At 36.6% G+C, this 18,683-nt stretch overlaps 1 protein-coding gene across 2 annotated transcripts in view; it reads right to left on the reverse strand.

Annotated features, from left to right (window-relative positions):
• Window positions 1-18,683, reverse strand: part of MTR (5-methyltetrahydrofolate-homocysteine methyltransferase) — a 1,755,520-nt gene that overhangs the window by 328,588 nt on the left and 1,408,249 nt on the right. For both annotated transcript variants that reach the window (XM_044059073.1, XM_044059064.1), the window contains exons 26-27: window positions 11,424-11,522; window positions 11,245-11,320 (exon numbers count right to left, since the gene is read on the reverse strand). In XM_044059073.1, the coding sequence (XP_043915008.1) occupies window positions 11,245-11,320; window positions 11,424-11,522 (175 nt within the window). The remainder of the gene's footprint in view (window positions 1-11,244; window positions 11,321-11,423; window positions 11,523-18,683) is intronic.

Here is an 18,683-nt window from a genome sequence, read left to right on the forward strand (position 1 = left end):
GAGAAAGGCAACAGTCATCTTTCTGCACAAAGGTTGGCCATCTACAGACCCAGGAAACTACAGACCCATATGCCTCACTAGTCTTATATGTAAAGCCATGGAAATAATTATCATGGAGATGATCAACAGAGATATAGTAAACCTCCAGACACTGGATCAAACCCAGTTTGGTTTTGTCAAGGGCAGATCATGCCTACTCAACCTGGTGGACTTCTTTGAGAAGGTCACCAAAGCAATGGATTAGGGCAAAACTGTTCACACTGCCTACCTTGACCTGGTCAAGACATTTGACACAATACCCCACTTGGGCATTGTTGACAAACTCAAGAGGTTAGGTACAAACCTGTATGTCACCCGGTGGATAGCCAACTGGCTCACAGACAGGACCCAGGAAGTTAAAATTTGGGAGTCCACCTCTACAAAGAGGCCAGTCACAAGTGGAGTCCCTCAGGGTTGGACCGCTCCTTTTTGGCATTTACTTCTCAGAAGTCAAGGCTAATGTCAGTGGTCTCTGGCTGACTATATTTGCAGCTGATTGCAAATTAGGAGCTGTCACTGAATCTCACACTGACGCAAATGCTCTCTAGGAGGGGCTGACACAGACAAATAACTGGTGTCTGAGCCATGGACTAAAACTACATCCCAAGAAATGCATAATAGTGCCCTTTGGGAAGTCATCCATCCCTGGTAACTATCATATTGACAACACATCCCTTAGGATTGACCCAGTAGCCAGGGACTTAGGGACACACACAGATAATAATCTAGCCTTTGATCAACATGTGTCTGCAGTGGTGAGGAAATCATTCTATGTTGCACAACTTATAAACAAAGGTATGGCATCCAAGTCCAAGGAAGTCACTGTTCCACTGTATTTGGCATTCATCAGACCTATCATTGAGTACAATGCCCCATTTGGTATGTACCTAACCAGGCATATCCAACAAATGGAATATCCACAGAGGTTTCTCACTAAAAGAATACAGGGTGTAAGTAATATGCCCTATGCAGACCACCTCAAGGCCCTATCCCTGTATTCTGTCTCCTACAAGCGTTTGAGGGGAGATCTATGCTTGGCATACAGGGCATTGTCAGACCCCATTCTGATGGACCTCCTGCATATCCACAAAACAAACAGCACCAGAATTAACCATTCTAAAGACTTAATCTCTTCCTGTGATGTAAATAGGACCTGCTGGAGAGATGTATATACCCCAGAGACTGCCTCACCTATGGAACAGGCTCCTCATTCATGTGAAGCAGAGTTCCTCTCTAACCCAATTCAAGTATAACTTGGACAATTGGATAGGAAACTGGAAACTCATCCCTAGTTTGGCACCTATGTCTCTAATGGACACAGGTTAATCTCCCAGGTCCATGCTTACACTTATCAAGGGTATCAGAACTTGTCAGAGATTAGGGATGTATGGCTATGCTTAAAAAGGCCCTTATGGTTGTTAGCCTAGTAAACACCTTTGAACCTTCAAAGTTGGAACTGAATTTATCAGCCAACAGATTCGTTATATCACCTGGCTCAGTGAATGTGGCACCATTAATCACCAGTTCGGCACACTGCTGTGTGCTGCCTTTGAGGTTTCTGACATAGCTGAAGAAAGCCTTATGGTTGTCTTTTGCCTGGGAGGTTATCTTAACATAAAAATTGGCTTTAGTGGACTTGTCCTCTAAGCTGCCTGTTTAGTTTGATGATAAGAGCTATCTTTCTGGGAGTTACACTTCCTGATTTTAGCCATGACTTTTTTTTTCTTTTGTTGTATATCCTGCATAATTTGGGATGCCGCCAGAGCAGTTTGTTTTTGGAGTTAGTTTTCGGCTTACTTCTAGAAGATACAGCAGCCTCGATGCAGCCACTGATATGGTTGTACAGGGTTTCTGTGAACGATTCTGCATAGGCTGCTGTGTTCTCTGAGTTTGTAGAGGTACTGAATTTTGACAAACTATCATTTAGCAAAAAGTAGTCTGCCTCTGAATAGTTCAGAACTGGTACTAACTTTACAGAGCTGAATTTGATTTCAAAGGGGACAGCTTTATGGTTGCACCTTAACAGGGAGGATGTGACACAGCATTCTCCCATATTTGTTAATAAGAGATCCAGTATGTTGGAACCTCTAGTTGATGTATGCACTAACTGGTCAAGAGTGTTTGTGTTTACAAAGGACAGAAATCTCTGTGCCTGCATATATGAACACGTATAGGATTTCCAGTCTATAAAGGGATAATTAAAGTCCTCCATGAGTAGGGTGTTCAGTTGGACAGTACGTGTCTCCAGTAGATCTAAGGATACACTGTGAGTTTCTTGGGGCATGGAGGGTAACCTATTGCTAGCTAGGATATATGGGATTTTACCTCTGGTGATGTGCAGTGGAGAAACTCCAGCCGGTCATCTTGTTTAACCAACCAGCAGGTATGCCTGTTATTAATGTGGATCCAAACACCTCCAACTTTAGCCCCTGTCTGTGCAGCTACTGGTTTAAAAGTGTGGAAGACACTGAAGCTTTGCAATGCTGAGGTACTATCTGCGGCTTTAAACCATGTCTTGGTAACTGCATAGATGTCTATATTCTTGAGGTTAAGGAGGGCTTGAAAGGAGTGCAATTTTTTTTTTTTGTTTAGGTTCCTGCCATCGAGCAGCAACAATTTGAGGTTTGGTTGAGCTGATTTTGTTAAGTCGGTAGGTATGTGAATCTGGCATTGTCTAAACAAAGACCCAAAGCTGAGATAGTCTTAACGTTTGAGAGGGCTGACAGAACTTGTTCCATATGGGTAGCTGGGATTGTGGAATTTGTGAAAAAGCTGTAACTGGGTGGGGTAAACTTGCACTAAATTTGTCAGCTAAGATATTAGCAATTTCCTTTAGGTTATAGTGCGCAGTAGTACTGTGGATTAATTCTGAACATTGTTGAGTGTTAGTTTTTAACTTCCTGACATACTTAAAGAAAGATCTATGGTTATCTTTTATTTTTGTGTCTATTTTAATTTCATACTCAGCGTTGAGCTTCCTAATAGTTCCTTTAAGCTCTTTATAGTTTTCTTAAGGGTACTCCTATGGTAGATAAAATGAGATATTACAGTAATTTATTTCTGTTTTTACATTTATTTTTACAGGTATTCTGCCGTACGGGTTTGTTTTTCAAATTCTGATATTTGGTGCAGATAGGGACTAGTTTACCAAAACCACTACTGAGTGAGAGAAGATATCAGGGGCATGGGCAGCGGTTTTAGAAAACGGATCAATCAGATGAGGACTACAACAGAATTTATGCCAAGTAAATGAAGATGGCTTGTTTTTGAGAGGTTCCTAAACACACAGATATTTACAGGGGAAGTTCTCTCAGTTTTTAAAGAAAGGGTCAGTAACTTAGGGTCTGATTTAACAAGTCAGGATGATACATATGGAGATGTGCAAGTGTTCATATTTCTGAAGATTAAATCAAGGATATTGATGCCCCTAGTAGGATGGTTAAATATCTGCAAAAGAGAATCAGCATTTACAATGTCAAGGGACTGTTGGACAATCCAATCATTGGCAGGGTAGGTCAGCCAGATGGATGGCTGATGTCTCCAGTAGAAAGCTGTTGGATATAACAGAGATTTGAGCTAATGTGTCACAACAGTTATTGTGCGCTCAAAATGGGACACAGAATGTGCTCTATAACTAGATGTGACATGGTAATTAGTTTTTTTATGGTGATTTGGACATCAAGGAGGTTCAAATGTGGTGTCTCAAAGAATCTGTCAAGTGGTGATTTCCCTGGACAAATACTGACATTCCCCCACAACTGCTAGTAGGTCTGAAAACAAGACAGGCACTGTAGCCAGGAATAGAGGGAGTGCTTTCACTGCTGTGAAACCATGTCTCTGAAACTATACATGTATGAATTTGTTTAAGTTGTAGGACAGATTCAAGTTTGGACATTTTTTGTTAATGCTCCTGTGTATAAGCAGAGCTGAATTAATGCATTCAAAATTAGAATTTACTAGGTTGGAATGTCCATCAGATGGCCTCTATCTATAAAATGCACTATGGGTCAGTAAAGGCTTTAGCCTAGATATGAAAGATGTAGGCCATCTCTGGCAAAGCAGGAAAATTTGTCAGGCATCTCATCCTAAGATGACACATACCAGTCCCCCACCCCATCCCGAATGGCTCTGGCAACATAGCCAATTATTAATGCCAATTATCTTGCCTTTGAATCTCTGCATATTTCTAGGTGACTGCAAAATACCACACAAGACCAGTGTATTTCTTGCCTGAGAGATATGCATAACATGCTCAGTCATATTATTCTGTATGTCCCTTTGGGTAGAGCATCTAAGGTTATTCATCCCCATGAGAACCACTGCCAGGTTATAATTATATTTTTCAGCAAGGTGAATCTAAGAGCTGTTGTTATATCCTGGCTCCAGAAAGACAGCTATTCTTATCCAGCCTGGTGAGTGTAGTGTCTGTATGCCTGACAATAGTGTCACCTATTATTAAATCATTATCATTGTTAAATGCAATCTCAGTGGGCCATAATGGATTGGAGTCTACAACCTCGTGACTTATAAAGGTATGTGTACTGGCTTTGGGTGTGCTGTTGTGTGAAGTACTGTCTGACGTTTCACAGTCTTTAGCCTGGAAGGCTTAGCCAGTGTTCTTTAAACAACCTCAGAATAAGTTGGTTTAGAAGTACTTTGTGTGTGTGAGAGAGTGTGTGTGTGTGTGTGTGTGTGTGTGTGTGTGTGTGTGTGTGTGTGTGTGTGTGAGAGAGAGAGAGAGAGAGAGAGAGAGAGAGTGTGTGTGTGTGTGTGTGTGTGTGTGTGTGTGTGTGTGTGTGTGTGTGTGTGTGTGTGTGTGTGTGTGTGTGTGTGTGTGTGTGTGTGTGTGTGCGTGCGTGCTGCAGTGGTGCACCGGTTAGCATTGTCGCCTCACAGCAACAGGTTCTCCGGTTCGATTCTCGGCTGGAGCGCCTTCTGTGTGGAGTGTGCATGTCCTCCCCATGGTCAAGTGATGTTTAAAGTTTAAAGACATGCAGGTAGGTGTGTGCGTGAATGGGTGTGCCTTCTTTGAAGGTTGGGTGTCAGGCTGGCACCTTGGCACCGTAAAAATCCACTGCCAATCATTAGCGGACCAAGCAACATGGAATGATAGTGCAATGTTATTTACTAACACTACAATTAGCAAAGCAAAAGTGAACAACAGTACAGTACCAATGAAGTATAATAATGAAATGTTATTTAATCTCAATAACACAAAAATGCTAACTTTGGCAATGTGCCCACATCAAGTGCAGTCAATAAGCTAATAAAACAGGGAAATTATTTCACTGTACAAAATAAGAAAGTGGTAAAATTAATCACAGTTGTACAATTCAGATGTGACACAGAAAACATGGAAATTGATATCATACATAACAAGGATGAAAAGGTTATATTACCTGCTATACACTAGGCTCTTTTGTTAGATATCTAATAGGGAAAAAAACTGCTGCTACATTTGAGCACTCAGATGGAGCACTGCAAATTCAGTCCTAGGAAGAAAATTATGTCCTTGTAGTGCACAAAATGAGCAGGGACCCAGATAGAAAAGGTAGCTACATATAGGCCTGTCCTACATAAAGGACAAGTGGGACCACAAACATTTTAACCAGGTGTACCTTATTGTCGCTGTCCATAACTAACAACTTACTTTATAATCTTCTGAATAATTTTTTCCCATATTTCTTTATCTCTTTATAACCAAATTCCCAATTATCTCATCTTGTCCTGAGAATTCTTCTGGACTGTCCAGAATTAAAGGACACTGTCCAGAAACTGGAGACTGCCTTTTCTGGACAGCACATTTTCCAGAAAAAATAAGTTCAACTATTAGTATCCTTGCACCTCTCATGGAGCTCCAACACAGAAGCACATTTTCTGTTAAAACGTGACACTTTTGTCAAGCCATGGTATCAACCAATGTAAAAGACCCATTTCCACTTTATTACCAAAATACTCACTGCCACTGAATTGTAGCCATGTTTAATGTTTTATGTCAAAGTTGTGTGTTGAAATGCAGTATTATAGTTGCTGCAATAATTAGAGTTTTTTCTTTTCACTAAAACAGAGGGATATTCGATTTTTTTTTTCAGGACACAACTGCCCAAATCAGGAGTTCATGTAAAAGGAATGACAGACAGTACTCCAATAAACTCAGTAGCAATTATGCCACCTTGTCTGTTGTGTAACTGCTGACTTTATAGTGGGGTCGACTGTAAAAGTTGCCTACGTCTCTGTATGCATCGTCTACCTAACAGGAACGTTTACAAACATTAACAATGTGGGTATATATAAGTGCATCTGTGAACTCTAAGGAAATAAAAACTTTTAATTTGTCACACTTGGACGGCAATGAATCGGTTTCCCTAATGTAACATCTGCTTTAAGAAACTTATGTCAGGTGCCCACATACAGGTGAAGCCCTTTTTTTTCCCTCTTTTGTTCTTCTGGCTTTCAGATAAGTTTGAACTTTTGTGGAGGGTGCAGTATGGTTGCCTCAAGCATGACTTTGAGTAGTTGTGGGAGTACTAACCCATATCCTGATGATAAGTTCAGCAAGTATTAGTAACCACTCATTTCTAGATATGCTAGCAAAGAAATGGCTTACAATTTTAGCAAGCAAAAGACGTTTACAACTTGGAAGAAGTTATGGCTTTACTTAGCCAAAACAGAGAAGGTATGGGCAATTCTGTGATTACTTTCGAACAACTGCAGATAGGATCAGATATTTATGTTGCTTGGCTTTCACTAGATCAGCAAATATAGTTCTATATTAGCTGTTAGGGCTGCAGTTGTAATATGGATAGAGATATGTGGGTGTACAGGATTTCTAACAAGAAGAGTCTTGCGCACATGTTGTACTAGTAACGTAATAACATGAGATTTATGACCTTTACCTTAGCAGTAATCTTTACTTTTTAAAATGGTAAGATGTACATCAAAACGATGATATGCATCCTCAACTGTTCTAATAATCACCTTCATAATGGCACTTTTCATGTACTCCCCCTACAGCAAAACACTATTTATATTATTCAACATTTTACTGTATTATTTGTGCACATACTTAAATATTTTAGCAACAGTTAAGAATAAACTGGCCAACGAGATAAGTTGCCCATCTTCCTGCATACTGGATAAGCATAACCTAGAGGTCATATTCAAGGCTTTTGGAACTGCGTATTGACTTTCATAAAGCAGTCCCCGTTAAAAATTCCTGCACTGATAGACTTGAATGAAAGCAAAAACTATTTAGACCATTATACAGAAATCAATTTCACAAATATATAACCATAAACCATACTGTACAATACAGTAGCACAGATATTGCAAAAATTACTTTATCATACTAATCGTGCAATAATCACTGTTAAATTTATGCATTATTAAGCATAATTTGGCAATTAAAATTGCACATGTTTTGCTTTCATGTACATATCCAGAATTTGTGACATGAAAAGTTGGCAACCCTAATCATGACCCCATAAAAAGGGGAAGTTATGTACTAAATCATGTCTTGGGCATAACTCATAACTATAGCCTTTGTTTTTGCTTCATTTACTTTTATATCCTGTTATACTATTAAAATTTCAGTTTATCAAATGTAATTTGTAAACCCTATTTTGGAATGGTAACATACAATACTAATAGCATCCATAAAATGGCTATTTTCTCATTAGAATTTCCCCATTTATACCCAGTTATATTTGACTGTCTTATGCCTCTGACTTCTTCTTTTGGCTTTTCCCGGTTAGGGGTTGCCACAGCAGATCACCTGTCCGCTCATGATTGGCAGTGGAGTTTTACGGTGTCGAGTTGCCAGCCTGGTGCCCAACCTTTCACAGAAGGCACACACATGCACGCACTCACACCTAGGGCCAATTTAGAGTGACCAATCCACCTACAGCATGTCTTTGGGATGTGGGAGGAAACCGGAGCACCCACAGGAAACCCACGCAACCACAGGGAGGACATGCAGACTCCGCACAGAAGGCATCCCAGCCGAGGATCGAACCGGAGTACTTCTTGCTGTGAGGCGGCAGCACTAACCTATGCACCACCGTGGCCACCCTGTCTTATGCCTCTGACTAAAGGTTTTAAATACAAAGCAAAGAGGAATGGTAAATGTGGACACCCTGCCTATTTCCTCTTGCAGGGCTAAATGCTTTATATAGCCCACCAGCATATTTCACCCTAGTTTGAGCGACTCTATAGAAATTAAATAATGATGCCCATGCTTGTGGAAGCCAAATGTCTCAAAAGATCTCTTCAGAAATTCAAAACTCAGTCAAACGCTTTTTCAGTGTCCAGACATATTAATGTTAATACATTCCCACTGTCCAATGCATGATTTTGAATCATAAGGGTTTTGTTAATCTTGTCAATTTTTCCTACATTGATTCAGATGCTTTTTTTGGCACCATCTATGCTACTTGCTTCTGCCAAAACAGTCATGATTGTAATCATGACACAAAATCAAAATTAATATGCATGACCCTGGATCAAGAGGATTTTCTCCTCTGGTACAACTACTGTTTCTTTCCAAGTCAAGGACACTTTCACACTCAGAAAAACATTACCAAAAAGTACCAGCAAGACTTTTATTTCCTGTATCTTATTTTTCCTTACTTCCATTGGAATTCCATCACTTCCTAGGATTTTTCCTGTATTCCAGGTTTCTCACTGATTATTTACTTTTAGTTCCCTTTATTTTTGATGTTAAGATCTCTCTTTATCGAAGGTAAACTAACCCACAAATGAAGCTTGCCCAAGTTATATAACTTAATCATAAATAATGTACTTTATGCAAAATTCTGAAACTTTAAGATAGTAGTAGACTGAGTGACTCACTAGATAGTAAGAATAAAACTTTGTTTCTTAAGTCAGTCAGTCAAACTTCAGGTTTATACTGGAAAGTTTTTATGTGGAAATATATACACAGTAAGATCCCTCTTTCCACTTCTGTTAACTTAGGAAGTTGTAATTCTCGCAAATATGTTACAATTTCCTGTATTATTACTATCAACATCTAAATCTCGATTATATAGAATACTATAATAACTTGCCAATACATTCACAATTTTTCCTAGGTCCACTTCTACCATCCCACTCTCATAATTCCTTATTTTAGTTATCATCCATTTAACCTTTTGTTGCCTCAAACATTGAATCAATAATTTGGTTGCTCTAGGATTTATTGGCAAAAAATATTAAACCACTGCGCCGTGTTCATTCATATTTTCTAAATACTCTTACACAAACATTCAAGCTTCTTCCAGTTTCTCTTCAAGTGGTTGTAATCCATGTATTATTTCTGTAAATCCCTTACTTTTAAGGCAGGCCTCAATTATTATTGTAACTATTACTCCATATCTTCTTCGCTTCCATTGTGACTGCATTTATTATATTTAATTTAAAGTTAATCTACCAAATCATTAAAATGCTTCATTTTCAGAAGAAATACTGGAAAATGACAGTGTTTACCATAACAGTCTTTTACTTGCTTACAGAAATTTGATCTGTATATGTGCATAGTCTGATGCTGTCACCAGATATGGTTTGCACCAAGTTATTCTTCTGATATGTGACCAGTAACATCTAACTAATCTTGTCCAAGAATGGCAACTGACTGAAAATTAAAATATTTCACTTTATTCTGTCTATTTATTACATCAATGAGCCCAAACACATGCATATACACCTCTAAATATCTGTCCCCGCCCAGTGTTCTATGATATACAGGTCCCCCCCCTGGGTTATCTTCCTTATTTCCTACAATGTTCCACTCTCCAGCCACTACCCTACATCCTTGACAAAAGGTTACAATTTCTCCTAAAATATTCTTTACATCTTGTCTTAATGCTTATGGTGGAAAGCATAAGGCAGCTAGTATAATTCTCATGCTGTGTCAACAATCTATCATCACTGTAAACCTTCACTGCCTATCCTTCACTTGTTTCTCAATTTTTTCTGGTACTCTTAAAAATTAATGTTAAGACAACGTTCTTTTGCTTTCCTTCTATTCCTGCAATGATGTCCCCATCCCACTTTCCTTCATAAAACATTTGTGTTCCTTTATAATTCAGGTATGTTTCTTTTAACACTATTATCTGTGGACTACTATTATAAATATATGTCAGTATCTTGACTGCTTTTTCCTGTTCACCAACACATTAATGTTCCTTAATAGTAAGACAAACTGCAATGTGGTAAAGCTTATCTACTTTTATACATATGCATGTGTGTGTGTGTGTGTGTGTGTGTGTGTGTGTGTATGTATGTGTAGATATATATATATATTTTTTGTTTTCTGTTGCAAGCCAGTCCTCATAGTCTATTCTATCACTTTGTGTGTCACTTTATATGTTTTGTGTAGTACTGTCCCAACTGAATCTGATCTCTCATTTTCATTAGAGCAACATGCAATTCCCTCCCTATCCAAAAATAAACATATTAATTATGGTTTGTATTTACAGTCATTGTGCTTAGCCATAAAGTATAACTGTAAATGAAGTACCTAAGCTCACCTCTCCCAGTTGGCAGGGCAAGACTTAAGTGAAACCAAAGGCACACAAGGTGGTGCAGTCTCCCTGGTGGAGACTGTAGACATCAGTACTCATGCTGCCAGGGGAGGGGCAGGGCTGCATGAAGGAAATGCCCCTTGCAAAAGTGGGGGGACATTCACTGCAGACAGCCTAATGTATGCTCATCTCCAGTGTCTTGCCTGGTGTGTGGATAGGGCCAGGAAGAAAAAAAATAGTAAAACTTCTGAATGACCATTATTGGCTGCCTCGATGATGATTCCTCTTAGTTGGTTCTCACCTGGTGAAGGGAATGAACAGGCTGACAGACAGAGAGAGGATCTGATTATTGTAGGCAGCAGGAACAGTTAAAATAGAAAACAAACTTACTGAAAAGCAAGACATTGATATAAACAACAAAAGAAATAGCACTGGCACTGCTTCCACAAACAGTGGCAAGAACTACCCGAGGAAAAGTGTGCCTAGTTCCTTCTCAAAGACATCCTTGTCGATAATGAAGACTGTGATATGTATTACAGCTTTAACTCTTCGTGAAGGAGTCAGTGGAATGCCACATGGTGGAGTTCTGCTCTAAATGGATAAGGACCTGATGGTTGAGAATGTCTCTAAAAATCTAACAACTCCTTAGTATATTACATAAAACAAAACAATGTAGTCCACTAACCGGGTCTGGGTATAGTGCTCCAGTCTATCTGAAGTCTTCTGTTCCTGGCCTGCTCCAGTGTTAAGTATCTTCTGTCCTGTGGAAAACAGAACCACACGAGCATCAGTAACAGGGTGACATATAAATTGCTTTGCATAAATGTGTAGTTGTTTGTGCAACAGAGATCTACATAAACTAACCTTCAGTGTGTCATAGTGTTGTTGTCTAATATCTTCATACTCTTCAGTTATTTCTTCAAAATAGTCATCTTTCAGATTTTCATCTAGCAGTTGTGAGCACTGTTGCAAAAAACATAAAAATTCAAGCAGTCTATTGTTCTGGGAAGCATGAAGCAGGGCTAACAGAAGTAACGTACTAAATCTAGAAAAAAACCTTTTCATTTTTGAATCCTTACAAACATTTTCAACTTCCACTTTATCCAGTTCAGGGTCATGGGGTGCTGGAGCCAATTCTGGTGAGTGCAGGAACAAGGCAGGAAGCAATCATGGACAGCACATCATCTACAGCAAAATGTACACACAACTTGTGACAATTTAAAGGACTGCCATTTCAGCGACTTGCATATCTTTAGGAGGTGGGAGGAATAACAAGCTCCGGGGGGGGGGGGGGGATCATGCAAATATACAGACGACATGCTTTTTCTGCAAATAATACATCTCATTAAAAGAGTAAACTAGAAAACCAAGCACTGTGAGGTAGCACGATAAACCACTGCACCAATATGGTATGCCAATTAAAGAACAAAATTAATTTCAATAAAAAAAAAATCTGTAAGCTAGGTGAAGATGGTGAATACCTGAAGTAACAAAAGTTGGCATAGACTGCTAAAAGTGGTAATGTGACTTGATGTCTCAAATCAGGACACCAGTGGCCAGAAACATAACATTTCCCACAGTTTTGGTTCACTAAAAACACTCAAGAACCAAAAAAAAATAGATACATGTTTAACCTTGATCCCTTTTAACTCGCAACTAGCATACATTGACTATATATACTTTCTAAAAAGAAAGCTTACCCCTTCAAATAGGAGCAGTTGTCCCAAATCAATGGCTGGATCTGTAGGTATTACCTATTCTAAAGTTAGAGATAATCATACTAAAGTGCATAACACAGCCTGTATTCCCACTTACACAGAAAGTACTCTGTTCTTATTTCTAATCTCCAACCAAATGTGAAAAACAACTTACATGTTTTCAGTAAATTTTAAGTTTTAGCCTTATGAAAACAAAAATGTGCTCTGTCTACCCTTAAACAAATAAATTCTGCATTGTAAAGTACTAAGGCTGCTGGGAGATGACCAGTTGTACAACTATTCATCTCCCACAATTTTAAACCATTCATTTTTACTGAACTGTTTGCCAATTTCCCTTTAAAAGTTAATTATATTTCAACCTGTAAACTGTAATTTACTATTCAAACCTGATTAATTGCTTGCACCCGTGGGCTCTCCAGTCAAAAAGATTTATTTTTAATTTATATATTTATTTACTTTTTATTTATGTATTTATCCATCCTTTGTTGACCTGTTCAGTCCCAATAGTTTAGTAGTCTCATTTCAGGGAGGACTCAAGGTGGTGTTTATATTACTTGGGGGAAAATTGACCATGGCATCTGGGAACTTCCCCTACTTTTGGTAGTGGGGAGAAGAGTTTGTGTGTGATTCAACTGACTTTCTGTTTTTGGTCCAGGAGTGGAGGTGGCCCGAAGAAACAGGGAGAAAACATGAAGGCTGTAAGCCAAAGTGAAACGGTCATGATAAGTATTGAAAATGAAGGAGAAATGGTATAATCATTACGAGAAATGTTCTAAAATGATTTGGGAGCTGAGAAGATGTTTTCAAGTGGACAGGACGCTGAGAGGGTAACGGAGTGAAAGCAGAGGTGTAAATGGATTTGGAGCAAAACTTCCAGAAAAACCTGTTTGAATCAATAGAAACAGTGGAAAAATATATTATTTCAACCCTCCAGTCAGGAGAGTTGCAGGATGTTTATCTGGAGGAGATGATAAACCAGAGTGAGCCAGAAAGTGGAGCTGCAGTATCCTGGAGTAGGATTACGGATACAAGAGAAAAAGAAAATGTGTCAGAGAAGGTTCCAGAGAAAAAGATATGCTGAAACAGTGGGAGACGTGGTCAAAGAGGAGATGGGAATAAAGGAAACAAAGAAGCAATTTGTTGTTCGGGTGAGCAGTGAAAAGCAAGAAGGTTTGGACAGATATGAGGTATGGGACAATGTTAGAGTACCAATGGGTATTAAAGTTGAAGAGGTAAGAGCTTTTATTTTAATTAACAAAGAAACATTTTGTGATTTGATACTTAAAACTGGTCAAACTATGGAAAATCTTTTGGTGGTTTATGAAAAAAAGAGACTTTCCATGGGCAGAATATGTTGTATAACCTTTTTTAGGCAAATAAAAAAATTGGTTTTGATTCAGTTTAAAACTGAAGTGGAAGTAAAAGAACATTTGTTGACAATATGTAAAGAAGTGATGGATACTACTAAAATATATGACGAAAGAGGACTATGGACTGGGGGATGGGAAGGTGGAGTAAAATTAAGAATGGAAAATGGCAATGTGATACAATATCTAATATTATTAATGCTCATGGTAACAGAGGTTTTGTGAAATACAGAGGACAACCTAGAACATAAAAAATGTGGCAATGCAGGACATTTATGGTTAGAGTGTGAGATGACACAAGAAAATGAAAATAAGAAAAACTGTAAATGAAGTTCTACAAGAAAAAGAGAGATAGAAGAGGATGCTGTATAGAAAGATACAAGACAACTGAAAAAGGTAGAAGTTGCTTTTAAAATTAAACAGAAGGATAAAGAAAAAGAATTAGATGAGACAAGTGAAGAAGAAGCAGAGTGGCATATAGTAAAATGCAAGAAAAATTCAACATGAAAGAGAGTGGGGGAGAGAAATAGAAAGTTCAAAATATAACGATAAGAGAAAATACGAAAGGTAAGGGACAACAATATCTTTGATACAACTGTTTTAGAAAGCTGAAAATTTAGCTTAAATGTAAAACATATAAAAAATATTAAGAGGAGAATTAATATTATATACTGGTGTGTGGCTGTAGATGCTCAAATAATAATGTTAGAAGACATTAGATTGTTACGAAAGAGGAAAGAGTGCAAACAAAAAGGCTTTAGAATGATCCTGTTATTTGGAATATTGGTAAAGAAATGTGTCCTAGTATATGTATGTTGTGTAAAGAGAATATAAAGATACTAAATAACAATAATAGAACTAGGGAGAATTACTGTAGTTGATTTGAGATGGAAAAAAACAAGTATAAAGGGTTATAGCCTTATATGCGTATGTGGCAAAAAAGAGAGAGAAATATGTTTAAAAGTATAAGTTAATTATATTTGTGTGAATATGTACATAATAATGCCAAGTGATTTTAACTGTAACCCAAGGAATAAAAAGGACTGTGATGTTAAAATAGTTACCAAAATTATGAGGAGTGGACAATTAAAAATATGGGAGAATGGGAGAATAAACACTGCACCTATAAAGCAATGAAATAAAGTCAGAAATTTATTATTTTTTAATATCAGAAAGTTTAAAAATTACTCAAAAAGGAATAAAATAATACCGGATTTTCTGATCATGTGGTTAGTTGGATAAAAATTCATGAAAATGAGGAATATATTAAAATAGGAAAAAGAATAAAAAGAATTGATGAAAAAGAATAAGACATGGGAGAGAGAAAAGAGCTTATAGAATTATTGAAACAATATATTAGTCTGAGACCTTTCTATGAAAACTGGACCATTTGGTGGATACAATTTAAAAAGAAATATAAAGAGGTATTTTTAGAATGTATACAAGAGAAGAGGAAAATATAAACAAATGGAATACAGAGTATTAAGTAAAGAGTTTTTTAATGGTTTAGTAAATAAAGATAAAATATTATATGAAAAAGAAAGAGGAAATATATAAACTGAATCAAGAAATAAATAATTTGTTATATAAGCAAACATACAGCGTACAAGGAAAAAAGAGGAGGTAGCACCATACTTATCTAAAATAATGAAAGAAAGAAAAATAATAACAGAAATAAAAAATAACGAAGGGAAACAAGTGAAGAAGCAAGAAGGAATATATGAAATAATTAACAGGTATATACTAGATTTATCTGGCAAAAGAGAAGTGGATATAGAATAAATTTATAATGGTGAGAGATTTAATAAAGAAGACAGTGAAGATTTAGAGGAGAAAAAAATAAATGTAAAGGAGTTGAATGAGATTATGAAATATATTAACATATATTCAGCCACAGATTTAGATAGGATTGAATACAAGATGTATAAATAAATGGAAGACTGGCAAAATAACTGTATTTATACAAGTTCTGAATGAATGGATGGAAACTGGGATTATGCACAAGGAATTTTGTACAGGGGTTTATAATTCATGTTTAAGCAAGGAAATAAAGATGAGATAAATTGGAGACCTATAACGTTAAATAATATGGACTATATATTTTTATGAGAACAATATCTACAAAAGTAAAATGTAAAGGTTATATGATCAAAATTTGTTTGGAAGAAAAGAAAATAGAAGTCAGGATTTGTTGTGGTTAATAAGAGAAATAGTTGATAACATTATTAAAAAAGCAGAAGTAAAGGTTATGATTGGTGATATAATTAAGGCAAATGATAATATTCAATATGAAGCATTATGGAAAATTTTGCAGGCATATAACATAAGTGGCAAAATATTACATATTAAATCAATATATGATAAAAATATGTGAAATTAAACATAAATGGTTGGACTGAGGAAGATGTGACAATAGAGTGTGGAAGAAAACAAGGATGAGCAGCCAGCAGTGTAATATTTTCATTAGTCATGAATGTAGTAGTTACGGAAATAAATAAAATGGCAAGTAATGGAGAATATAAAATGATAAAGGAGATACAAATACTGATAATGCATGCTTATGCTGATGACACTGTAATAACTGCTAAAAATAAATTATGGATGGAAGAAATTAATGAAATAGCAAGTATAATATTAAATAAATTTGGTTTAAGTATAAATAAAGAGAAAAGTAAAGGATTTGGTTATGAAGGTATAATAGGAGGTGCATAATATAATGAAAAGTGTATAGATGTATTAGGTACTGTATTTGGTAGAAGTGAATACAAACATGAACAATGGGATAAAGTTATTAAAGGAATCAAATATATGATTGCTTTCTGGAAAACAGAATTTCATATAGAAAGAAAGCATATTTGATAAGCACTATAATATTGGGTAAAACAGCTTATGTTGCAAATATTTATGTAAAAGAAATTACATGGGGGTTGAGATTAAATCTTGCAAAGAGAGGAATTTTATATAGGAAAGAAGAGTGGGGGACTGGGATTGATAAACGCAGTTGTATATGTAGCTTCTTTAAATATGTCTAAAGTATTAAAAGAAGTTATGAAAGAAAATAAAATTTTGGTATAAATAATAATATATGGTAAATACAAGGAACACTGGGAAGAAATTGGAATGAAAAAAAAAAGAAGTAAAAGTATTATTAATGAAGAAATGAAAGAATTTCATAGTAAAATTATATTATGAAAACTAAAGAATGTAATAGAAAAGAACAGCAATGAATGGTATGTTAACATTATGAAATCGTTATCTTGTTGGTCCGTGGAAAGAGAAATAAGTAAGAAAAAAGCAATAATAATGAGATATACAAATTATAAAAGAATTAAACAATGTAATAATTTTTGTGGAGATTATGCATAGGTAAATTACCAGTAAAAGCAAATATGGCATACAGAAGTAAACATGATAGAATATGTAATAAATGTAAAGAGTTTAAAACTACAGAACATGCATTTTTAAAAAGTGAAAGAATTCAAGAGGTGTGGAAAGAAATATGTAAACATAATTTGGTTAAAGAATACTTGAAATTTGAAGTGTTAAATATGGACATGATAGAATATGGTTATTATGGAACAAGATCTCAAGAAAAGGCAAAGAAAATGGACAGAGTTATATTTTGTGTAACATGGACAATATGGAAGAAGGGACTTAATGAGATCAAATACAATGGAAAATGGACATTGACAAAAATATTGGAGAAAATATGGTTTTGGTTGTGAGTAAAAGGGTAGGGGGAAATACGTAAAAAGTTTATGATGTACTGAGTGATGTTCTTCATGTAAATAATGAAAATATGCAAATATGTGAATAACATGAAATGTATGAATGTTTACAAATAAAAAAACACCTACTCTTTTCAATAGATGATGTGGGATCTTTCACATCCCACTCAAGCTACCACCAACTCAAGCAGATGAGACCTCGATACACTCAGGACTGCAGCATCCATATTAATGCTGCACTGCAGTATCAGCAGTCCAACTACCTGGAGTGGGAATAGAACTGACAAGCTAATGCAGCAAAAGTAAATTTAAACTTTGCAGCATGTTGTGGCAAAAAAAATAGTGTAGCCCTAAAAAGCACATCAATCTTGTAGTGCATCATAACTGTGTGGACAGAGGATCAAATAGCTGATTCAAGAATAGTTCTGAAACGTGTTCCAGAAGATGTTATTGCTCATGTGGAATGAGCTTTGATAGAAGCCGGAAGCTTTTTTCCATGAAAATAAATAACACAGAAATGGTTTTAAAAATCCAGGTGGAAGTGACTTGCTTAGAGACAAGCAAGCCCAGTTTCTTCTCTTGGAAAGAGACAAAAAGATGACTGGTTTTCAAATGTCCTTAGTTTTGTCAAGAAGAACCTCAGCTATCTATGCACATCCAAAGAATTGTTCCCCTCTTTTCTGAGGAGAAGGGAGGGAGACTGATGGATTGATTCAATGACAACTCTTTAACTACCTTGGGCATGAAAGAAAGATTAGTTCTAAGGGTGACCCTATCTTTGTGCAAGACAAGGAAAGGTGGAATTGGCTATCAAAGGTTGCAGCTCAGATATTCTTCTTGACACTGTCTGATGAAGGGTTTTATCTGGAAAGCACTAACTTTTGCATTAAAGACTTCTGCATTTGGCCTGGTAGTCTGTGGAGTTTTTCTTCAATTGATTTGGTATTTTTGCTGTTACAGACCTTTGGTTGCCTTAGTACTTGTACTTTTGCTTCATTACCAATTTACTTTTTACAAAGAGTTAATTGCAGAGTATGGGGATAAGGGTGAATGAGAAACCTTATACTGTCTAAGCAAATTCATCCTGTAAGGTAACCTATGATGACTGCCCGATCAAATGGTATCAATGGTAGGGGATGGTAAGCATAAAGGAATTGCCCCTTCCAAGAAAAAGACATTGCATCTATCTTCCATGCTTGTGGACATGGTTCCCTGGAACAAAGCAGATTTAACTGCTTATTGTGGTTGGATGCAAAAAGGTCTATCTGGAGAATACCCCTGCTTATGAACAATGTAAACAGTTAAGAAAGA

Source organism: Protopterus annectens, chromosome 1.part2 (genome assembly GCF_019279795.1).
Source record: "Protopterus annectens isolate FY-2018-M chromosome 1.part2, PAN1.0, whole genome shotgun sequence".
Taxonomy (NCBI): Eukaryota; Metazoa; Chordata; order Ceratodontiformes; family Protopteridae; genus Protopterus; species Protopterus annectens.